Here is an 11,033-nt window from a genome sequence, read left to right on the forward strand (position 1 = left end):
GTGGAAATCGGGGGTTGAGGGTTTAGGGGGCCTTTTAGGAGCTCTAGATTTGGATTCTTTTGTAATGGAGGCGGAGAGAGAACAGAGGAGGATTTGATAGGTAGAACAGTCCTTGCAGAGAGAAGGACGGCTTCTAAGGTCCCAGAAGGCTTGAGTATAGGGGACCTCTGATAATTTGCCATTCCATCTGAGGAAGTTAGTGAGATCTGATAAAATATTGTAATTGAAAGTCCCAAACTCAGGCCAGCAGTTTTGGTTATCCAGTTTGTATTGAGGCCAAATTTGAGTACAAAGTGACTCCAGTTTATGAACCCTGAGACTGGTCAAGAGCAGAGGTTTGAGGTTTCGTTTTACACAGGCTTAAGGGAGAGTCCTGTAGGATGGATTGGCTTGACCCCATAGCAAATGGCTAGTGACTGTCTGGTCGAGAGAAAAGGTCATCACCTAATCCTTCGATGAGGCAAAGGGAGAGAGAGACTCTCAAGGAGGGAGGGGCATCCCCCAAGTACCTCCCCAGAGGGCCTTTTGGCCAGAGGGTTCCCTGGGAACCCAGAAAGGACGATAGTCTATGGCACCTTAAAGTACCGTCCGAGCTTACCTGGGCTACTGGGTCAGGTGAGAATTCATAGTGGGTGGAGGGAGGCCAAATGGCAAAAGGCCTCTATCCTGGAATTGGCTGGTCTTGTGAAAAAGAGAGTGTAGAGAAAGGAGGAAGAGAGAGAAAGAGAGAGAGGGAGGCCAATATTCCTCGGGATACATGGAAAACCAGTAAAGCCCTTATACAGGGCTTGTACCGTTCATGAAGGCACGGGGCATCCTCTCCAGGAGGTCTTGAAAGCCTGGACAGGAAAGTGAGCTCAGCAGGCTTCCACACTCCAAAGAGCTGGCTGCGGAGAACGAGAAGGATCCTCAACCTCCTGGGTTTCGGCACCAAAAAACGTAAGGTAAGGGAGTTAGAGAAGGTGAGGTTCAAGAAGAAAAAAAAAAAATGAGACTGGCACTTTACAGATCACCTTGAATGAGGCGAGAAGGGGCAGCAGTCAGATTAGTGGGCTGCTGGGCTAAGTCAAGAATAGAGTATGTATACACAGAAAACATATGTGTGGAGATGCATAATTTTGAGGGGGTCTGTTATTCCTCATGATTATTTTTGATTAGTTAGCTTTCAACAACTGGGGTAAAGAATTCCTGAGACCGGCCAGAGACTGGGATTGGTTGGCAGCTGAACGTCATCAATCTTAATGTCCATTCCTTTCTCTGGGGGAGAAAGTTTTTTATTATGTATAGAATGGCGGGGAGGATCTGGAGGGGAGTTTTAACTCCAGGCTATTTTGAGACGTGTAGCTTTCCTTCAGTCGGTGTGTTGAATGACAGCTTCATGTGAATTACTGAAACTTAAAAGTTGGTAATAGCTTGGGCCATGGGTGGTACAGGGCCAGTTAGTGAAAAGCTTCCACTATAATCAGCTGTGTGTTCATCATATATTCAATGTGTCCCCGGTGTTAGTCCATGATTTATAGTATAAGAAGGGCTTGTACTATAAATGGACTGGGCTACAGTCCAAAGAGTCACAAAGAGTTGAACATGAACTAAGTCTAATGGACATTTTAAAAAGTAAGTTATTGCTGTTTCAGAAATTTCTGTGTATTCCTAGGCTATATTGCCCAGCTTACAGCATGTTCTTAATAAATGTTGACTAGCACTGAACTAAGACAAGTTAATTTTTTGCAGGTCATTTAAAATAACACATCAGAGACTTAAAGGCTCTACTTGCTAATCCATTTTGGTTAAAAAAAATCAAATCATGTTCAGTCAGAGAGAGCCAAACTAACGGTTGTTTTTATGTCCTATGAATAATGATTATCAGTCTATTAAACACCAGTAAGAGTCAAACCATTGGGTTAAAACAGAATTACTTCAGGGAAACCATGAAACTAACTGCCTGGGGATATCAACTCTGACTCTCTCACTGATGCCATTCATTTCATTGGTTTTCTTTTTCCATTCACAAAGTGGAGCTAAAGATAGTTTAATACTGCATCTCCTCGAAGGATGACTTGTGCCCTGAAATCACGGTTCACATTGCATGACTGGAAACTAGAACAGAAGGTGCGTGACTAGATTCTTAGCCATTTGGGGGAAGACTATGAAAACTCATGACAGCAGTTTGTTGTTTGGTTCATCTCTGTAGTATATCAGTTAAGAGATTAGCTACAGTGTGAGGGCAATGAGTGTGGGGTGGGGGCAGGAGAGGAAGATTTGGTCCTTTCTTCGTCATCCCTTTCTAGAGTCCGCCTTCGACTCCCCCTTCAGGAAGTGGAATAGGAAAAAACAAAAAACACTACATTCATCGGTTTCTCTGGGGCAACCACAACTTAGGCAGTAAGCAGGTCACTTGAAACAAGGACAGAGATTGCTATAAAACTGACAGGTACTCTCGCTGACACCACATTAGCACACACAAAGCACAGGCACTGAAGGAGTTTCCTGCACAACGCAAGCGACCAGAGCAAAACGACAATGACTGCCCTGTGTGACACGGCCGTGGTGAGTGGTCAGGGTCACCCCTGTGTTGGTACAGTTAGCCCTAGCATCTCAGGAGAGCAGATTTCTAAGGAATGAGGCTGGATGGGGGTCTTTGGGGGTTTCATTTCTTTAAAACACAGAGCTGACTTTAATACTGACCCTGGTCTGTTGGAGAAAAAGAAAAAGTAGCCAGAAGGTATAGTGGGGTGAAAACCATAGCTCTTTACTAATGGCCTTGGCATGGTTGGCATTAGCTTGTGAAGTTCTTGGCATCACAAACTGGACATGGTCTCTGCTTATAGAGTCAAGTTGGCCCTATCTCCTAGGGAAGCTTAGCCAGCCTTTTAGGATCTACATAGATTTATTTTAACCAAGGAAGCTGGGGCCCTGAGAGGGGTGATGATTCTCCCAAGATGACCGGCAGACAAGGAGTGCCCCTGGATGCAGGGAGTGAAACCACCTAGCGATGCACTTGGACAGTTCCTGGGGGAGGGACCTGGTTTCACCACTTACTAAATGTGGGATATGGGATAAGTTACCTAACCTCTCTGTGCATTGTTATTCCTCTGTGACTTATTATCCTCTCATCTTCCTTATGGAGGATTAATTGATATCACTGAGAATGATAAAACATATACTTTGAAATGGCAGATCTCTGAAGGCATAGCTTCTAGTTAATTTAGCCACTTAATACAATGAACAATAAGAACAGAGAAAGAATTCAGTGAGTATTTTTTTCAAATAGAAGTATAATTGATTTGCAATGTTGTATTAGCTTCTGGTATACAGCAAAGTGATTCAGTTAGGGTAGGGTAGTCGCTCAGTCGTGTCCAACTCTTTGCGACTCTATGGACTGTAGCCTACCAGGCTCCTCTGTCCATGGGATTCTCCAGGCCAGAATACTGGAGTGGGTTGCCATTTCCTTCTCCAGGGGATCTTCCCGACCCAGGGATCGAACCTGGGTCTCATGCATCACAGGCAGATGCTTTACCCTCTGAGCCACCAGGGAAGCTATGTATAACTGAATAAATAGAGCATAATTTCCCTTATGGTTTATTATAGAATATTGAATACAGTTCTGTGTGCTACACAGTAGGTCCTTGTTGATTATCTATTGTATATGTAGTAGTGTACATATATTAATCCAAAACTCCTAATTTATCTTTCCCCCCACCCCTCTTCCCCTTTGGTAACCATCAGTTTGTTCTATATGTCCACCAGTCTGTTTCTGTTTTGCAAATAAGCTCCTTTGTATCCTATTTTAGATTCCACATATAAGTGATATCATACTTTTATCTTTCTATTTCTGGCTTACTTCACTTAGTGTGATAATCTCTAGGCTTATCCATATTGCTGCAAATGGCATTATTTCATTCTTTTTTTATGGCTGCATAACAGTCCATTGTATATATGTGTCACGTCTCCTTTTTCCATTTGTCTGTCAATGGACACCGAGGTTGCTTCCGTATTTCAGCTATTGTAAACAGTGCCCCTATAAACATTAGGGGGTATGTATCTTTTCAAATTAGAAGAGTATTAAATATTAATACTAGTGATGTGATTATTTTTGCCTCTGAGTCTCCCACCAACCTAACGAAGTGGATTGGAACTGCTTTCTCCATCATACAGATTAACAACAGTTCAATGAACTTAAATGATTTAACATCATCAGATACTGTATGCCCAAGAAAAGGGACATGAATCTAGGTTTATGACTTCAAGTACAACATTCTGCTCTTGAATGGTTTAGATGCAAGATTTCTGAACTTAAAGCCATTGTGTTTAAACAATTTTTTGGATAGTTTTGTGTTCTAAAGCCATGTCTATTTCTGGTTTCTCTGAGGAAATCTGTTGGACTGTCAGCAAGAAACATGACAGGGCAAAGGACATTATAACAGGGTTAGAAATTGGAGGTGCAGGCACACAGGACATCCTCAATAGAGAGGCAAGGCAAATCTCATGGACTAGGAGCTGGCCGGGTTCTGGAGCACGTTCTGGCCAGGTTCTGGAGCACATCCCTATGTGGGGGGGAGCACGAATCACAGGTGAGTTAGGGGACAAGTGTTCAGATATTCTCCTAGGGGATTTTACAGTAGAGTAAGTACAGGGTTAAGCAGAGCATGTCGGGGTCCTGACACTGTCCACCTTCCGATGGTGCTTTCTCTTACCTCTGTTTCCTATTAGACAGAGATGGCATGATATCCATTTGCCTGCCTCATAGATGGTATAGAAGAATTGTTGTCTGACTCTTTTGTGACCCTATTAACTGTAGCCTGATGGCTCCTCTGTCCATGGGGTTTTTCCAGGCAAGAATAATGGAGTGGGTTTTTCCAGGCAAGAATAATCCCCTTCTCCAGGGGATCTTCCCTGTCCAGGAACAGAACTCACATCTCCTGCATTGCAGGTGGATTCTTTACCACTGAGCCACCAAGAAAGCCAGCACAAAAGATTCTGAGACTAAAATAATCTGAGCCTCTCAGAGAAGTGCTCTTCTGTGTATCATTCTTAAGAACCAGCAAGAATTTTATCCAGCCCCTTCTCTGTGTTTCATAACCACCGAAATCTATAGTTTCAGATCAACAGCTTCATGGAGCACACCAGAGTGATTTGCAGATGTCATCTGATTTCTGATAAAAAGCTACATGACCTACAACACTTATGCAGTTCTGACATGGCTGTCACATGGCTTAAAATGCTTGGCTCCTCTAGTGAGACAATGCTGAGATGAAACACTGTGGGTGACTTTGTGTTGATGACAACAGTAATGAGCTTCAGGGCTGGGGCAACACTGATCACAGACACCTAATTCTCGTCCTCAGCACTAGCAGGCTGGAGAGCATCAGACACAGCTGCTTCACCTGCCTTATTGGGGTAACTAATATGAGCTCTACCTATCCTTCAAAGTAGGTGTGAGAATCTAGAGATTCCAGAGATGTGAAAGTGTTTTCTATAATACTCTAAAGATATAAGCAAATATAATAATGACATTAGAATTATAAGTCATTATTATATTTGGTAATTATTGATAAACCTGGTAACCCCAAGGTACACTTACTCTAAAGCTTCAATAATGAAAATTGGAAATGAGTCAGTGAATACCAAAAAATGAAAGAGGAGACACAAAAGAGGGATTTACTTAAGAAATTTAAGGAAGTGATGCTCGAAAAGCTAAGGACCCTCTTTTCCAAGCAGGCTTCCTTTTCCTTTTTAAAACTTCACAGTGCTTCCTGGTGAGTTCACCAGGAATTCCCTGGTGACCTAGTGGTTAGAATTTCAGGCTTTCACAGCCATGACCCCTGGTTCAATCCCTGGTTGGGGAACTGAGGTCCTGCAATACGGGATCACAGTGGTTTATGTAGATAGAAGGTACAGGAGGGCAAATTCTACATCTTTCCCATCTTTAGGGAAAGGTCGACTAACAGTAGCTCCTATACAGAATACTCTCCACATCCCAACCCTGCTCTTCATGCTTTATATGGATCCTGTCATTTAATCTCCACATTTTCTGGTGGAGGAAACAGAGTTGCAACTAGTGAGAGTCCTGGAACTAAGTTGTGGACCCAGGACTTCTGATTCCAGAGCTCATATCCTTTATCATCAGACTCCAGAGATAAGAAAGAGTTGTTGAATGAACGAATGATTATGGGAGACAAAAGTAGACATCTGCTGATTATCTGAAGGCAAATTAGGCCCATTTGGGCTTATCTGGGTCAATCTCACTTTACAGGGTTTTTTAGTATCAGTTACCTAAGTACAGCATTTGGCATCATGACCTTTTGGTTTACTGTTATCATTTCTTGCCTCCAGCATCTGAAAAAGATAAAAAATGAAGGCCATTTAAACCAACACGTCTAAGCACCTTTCCAACCCTAACTCACGGAAGGTGTGAGTCTGACCAACACGGAGCCCCGAGGATGAAAGCAACTCACTTTCATTATGTTGAGAGTTGTTGATGAGCCTTGTCCATCCCCAGTGAGGGTCGGTGGTCACCGTGGGGTTCTGACAAAGGGAAGCTGGAGAAATTTTTAGCTCTTTGATTTTCGTTAGATTTTCACAGAGCCCTTTCTTTGTGCATTCCTGTAATACCAGATAAACCAATGTTTCAAAGTAAGTATAAAAAATAAATGTTCTGGAGCCAAAGAGAAGTGTGTTGATTTCTCTGTTGTATGTCCTTAGTGCCCCTGCTTCCTTCAGTCAGTGTGGATCATGGGAACTCTGCTATATTTGGTTTTGCACGGTGTTTTTATTAATGCGTTGAGTTTAACTACGTTGGTAATTTAAATGAATTGTTTTGTTCATTCACTCATCTACCAGCTCTTTCCTTCATCCAGAAAGTATTTTGAAACACCTGTTCTATGACATATTCTCCTGCAGGAACTTACTATTTAGTAGGTGAAGATGGGTATGAACATAAATACTAGATGTCCAGACAATAGAGAAGGGCTGCTTGAGTGCTAGATGGTAAAAAGCTTTATCATTTGAGGGCAATTAACCTACTTCTAATTGAACTACTTTTGGGACAGTTCCTGGAGGAGACCACTTCTGAGTGGGTCCTTGATGGAAGGGGGAGATTTAGATGGATGGGGGTTGGGGGGACAGGAATGGCTGGGACAAAGGGTTTTGTGGAGGATTCGTGGATGTGAGGTTGGAAATTAAGAGCTATCATTTCTTAAGCCCCTATTTTTTATTATAAGTGCATTACAAAGAATATTTTATTTAACCCTGTGCTTATTATTATAAAGCAAGTGTTATGCTCTGGCGGGAAAGAAGAGAAAGCAGAGGCTCGGTGAGAAAACCAGATCAGGATTTAAACCCAGTCTCAGATCCTGATATCCTCTTGTCTCCCTGTTCAAAAGCTCTCGAACTGTGGAGGGCGCATTCACCAGGCTAAACAGTTTAGTTCTCAGGTTGGTACCCAGGAATCTTCATGTCTGACTGTTCATTGCCAGGAGATGATCTGAAGTTCAGAGAGGAGCCCTGATCCTGTCCCAGGGATGCTGAGCTCAGCTGAAGCATGACCTGTCTCTGTCAGCAAGTGACCCTAGAGTCCCTAACCAACCTCATTCTCATCTACTTCCAGGTCAAGTTCCTGCTGCTGTTGACATTGTGGCTCACCCTCCTGGGGGAGGCGGCAGCTCAGAAACCCCCCCGAATTAGTGATCCTGGCCTCTGCCCCCCTCTGGAGGACCACATTGTGAGGGTCGACATCCGTATCCGCAGGCAGAACCAGGGCGTTTCCTTCTCACGCAACTTGCAGAACCGCTCCATCTCCCCCTGGGATTACAAGTATGTGCCAAGGAGACTGATCTCCACGTTCTTAGGGAAAATATGTTAATTTATTCTAACCATACAGTAAGGAAGTTCAAAAATATAGAAAAAATAATAGTCCTTACATTGACTCTTAAAAGCAAAAATCCCACTTTCCCTCGGAGCTCCCCTTTTCTTGCTACTTTGGGCTAAGTCCTCCTACATGCTCAAAAGCCTGTTTCGCTTCCAACCTCTCCTGATGCTTTGCCTTTTTCTGCTTCATGCAGCCCTGGGTTTTGAACTGAGAAACTCTTTTTGTGTGTTGGAAAAGAGGGCTCTTTAAAGCAGCCCACATAATGGTCTCTACGTGGGGATAAGGGGGGTGGACCTGAAAAGTCAGTTCAGAGAAAGCCATTCAGATTGGATTTCCATCTTTAAGGAGTGGAGAGGGCAGAGTGGAGGAGAAAGGCCAGTTGGGGAAGGAAAGTGCTAAGTGGGGATGTTCAGGGTACAGACTTGGGATTTTGTCTTACACAGAGATTCTTGGAGTACCGAGTATTCATTTAGATGCTCTAAATCTAAGTATGAAAACAGAGTCTGGGGACTCTGAGAAGTGTTTCTGGGGCTGCCTGCATGCATTTCCTTTCCTCCGAAAGGGAGTATGTACCGTGGCTAGTCGGCAGGATTGGCCTTTATGCCTCCTGGCAAGGAGGGAGAAATTGAAAGAAGGCATTGGATTCACAACCCCCCAGGGCTTTGGTTTTCTTTCCCAAGCAGCAGGCTTTGGAGACTGTGTACTGAGGGACCTCCAAGTGATGTTCAATCTCTAACCAAAGGATGAAAGATGGTTCTCATAATAAAAATATTAAAAAAAAGGAACAAAAAGATCTAACATTTATGGATGCCAACGTTTCAGTGATGGCATTTCATATTCCTTGTTATCACAGAGTGTTGGCAACAACCGCAAGGGAGAGGAATATGAGGATCTCCATTTTATAGTTGAGGGAATATAGACAGGGAGTTAAGCACCCTGCCAGGGGCTGGCATCTGAGTCCAGACTGTCTGTTCCGCGCCTGCGCTGCAGCCCCATGTTACCCGGCATCGCCTTCCTGCAGGTGGGAGCCCAGTGCACCGGGGTCCCCATCCTTTGTGCATCTCTCCTGCCAGATCTCACCATCCGCTTCTCCCTGCTCTTCCTGCAGCATCACCCGGGACCCCGACCGGTTCCCCTCTGAGATCGCGGAGGCCCAGTGCAGACACATTGGCTGCATCAACGCCGAGGGACAGGAAGACAGGACGCTGAACTCCGTCCCCATCCAGCAGGAGTTTCTGGTCCTCCGGAGGAAGCGAAAGGGCTGTCCTGGCTCGTTCCTACTGGAGAAGGTGCTGGTGACCGTGGGCTGCACCTGCGTCACCCCCATGGTCCGCTACCTGTATGACCCGATGGCAGATGGGGTGGCAGATCGGCTCAACTGAAGAAGCTGTGGAAACACCCCTTCTTAGCCAGCACTCTGTCATGAGTCCTACATGGTTCCCATTTCTCTTCACTTCCCAGGTCTCTTCGTAATATCTGCACCAGATTCTCCAGGCTTTGTATTAGATAGAGTCATTTTCTGGGGCTTCAGCATATTTATATGGTCTTGAGACGTTCCAATGACCCAACCCCTAAAAATAGATGGAGGAGAATGCAGGTCCCATTCTGCTTATGTGCTATGATGACCATCTCCCCAGTCATGCAGTCAGTGGGTTGGAGGCTCTGCTAGCAAAACTGACTTCTGGGTCACAAGTGCAACAAATATATAACCACCATGTAAGAGAGTATGGGAGGGGCTGTGCAGGATGGGGTGGGTGAGAAGGGTGGGGCTAAGGGCCTAGCACATGTTTATTAAAATTGCTAAATACAGATTAGGTTGGCCTGATATTTATACTTATAAGGAAACTCTCCAGGTATTTATGATGTATTGACTATATAAAATTCTGGGAGAAAAATTAGTATATCAAGGACTAATATAATAAACTGTTAATGGTTGAAAGACACTGGAAATCTTTGTGTTCTGTCTCAGCTTGTATTCACAAACCTTGTGAACCTGAAGATTACGAAATTCTATATAGCTGTCATTTATTTTTCATGTTTCATCAGAGTGCTAGTGTCAGAATTACTATTATTATTTGTGAATGATTTGGGTAATAGTTTTTTTCCCCCTCCAGCTTGATTGAGATATAACTGATAAGTAACATGGTGTAAATTTCAGTTGTACAGTGTAGTGATTTGATACATGTATGTATGGAGAAAAGAGTACCACAATAAGGTTTGTTAACATCTCCATCCCTTCACCTAGGTATTTTTGTGTGTTGGGGGGGTAGGTGTGGTGGGAACATTTAAGATGTACTTTCTCAGCAAATTTCAAGAATACGATATTGTTATTAATGAATACAGTACATTCAATCCTCAGAATTTATTAATCTCATAACTGAAAGTGTGTTTCCTTCATCCAAAATCTGCCCATTCCTCCTATCCTCTGCCCTTGGCAACCACAGTCTTCTCTCTGTTTTTCCATGCCTTGGAGAGTTACTCTATTATAAATGATTCTTGGGGGTTACAAGGAAAGTTAAGGGAAAATGTGCAAACAGAGCTCACATTCCCTGGTAACTCTTTACTGCTCCATCTTGCTGTCTTATTTTACAAAGTGAACATCTATTGGCCACTGTGGTAGCCACTGAAGACACGAAGAAAAGTAAGAAATGCACATGGTGGGTGGGCAGCCAGCCGTCTTGGTAGCAGCCCCCCAGAGCCCCTGGTCACGGGAGCCATGGTGGTCACTGCATCTGGGGTCACTGGGGGTCTTTCATGCATCTCCTATGCTTCCTGAGGACACAAAGTTTCCAAGATTCTGGTCTCCCTACTGCTCTGAGACTCACTGGTCCCTCTCTTGCCCAGATACACCACATTTCTTCCTTCACTGAAACACACCCCCTGCTCAGGCACATCTGCGTTCTGCTGCCTTCCAGAGAGGAGACAGGACATCAGTTCTCACTCCCACCTGCAGCTTGGTCTGAGGATGGGCAGAGGCAGGAGCCCAGAAGCCATTTTTCACTCTTTAGTGGGGGCAATTTTTAGTCTGTAGGTGGGGGTGGGGCTGGAGTCACTGGCAAGTGGGTTCTTCTTTTTGCTCCTGAGTCTTCTGCTGCTGCTGCTAAGTCACTTCCATCGTGTCCGACTCCATGCAACCCCACAGACGGCAGCCCACCAGGCTCTGCCG

The 11,033-nt window shown here is 44.2% G+C and overlaps 1 protein-coding gene across 1 annotated transcript; it reads left to right on the forward strand.

Moving 5' to 3' along the window:
• Positions 1-2,328: 2,328 nt before the first annotated feature.
• IL17F (interleukin 17F) lies at positions 2,329-9,598 on the forward strand. The gene is made up of 3 exons (XM_040249473.1): positions 2,329-2,547; positions 7,607-7,812; positions 8,976-9,598. Exons 1-3 carry the CDS (start codon positions 2,521-2,523, stop codon positions 9,247-9,249), a joined length of 507 nt encoding a protein of 168 aa, XP_040105407.1. The 5' UTR covers positions 2,329-2,520; the 3' UTR covers positions 9,250-9,598.
• Positions 9,599-11,033: the final 1,435 nt, after the last annotated feature.

Source organism: Oryx dammah, unplaced genomic scaffold (assembly GCF_014754425.2).
Source record: "Oryx dammah isolate SB20612 unplaced genomic scaffold, SCBI_Odam_1.1 HiC_scaffold_11, whole genome shotgun sequence".
Taxonomy (NCBI): domain Eukaryota; kingdom Metazoa; phylum Chordata; class Mammalia; order Artiodactyla; family Bovidae; genus Oryx; species Oryx dammah.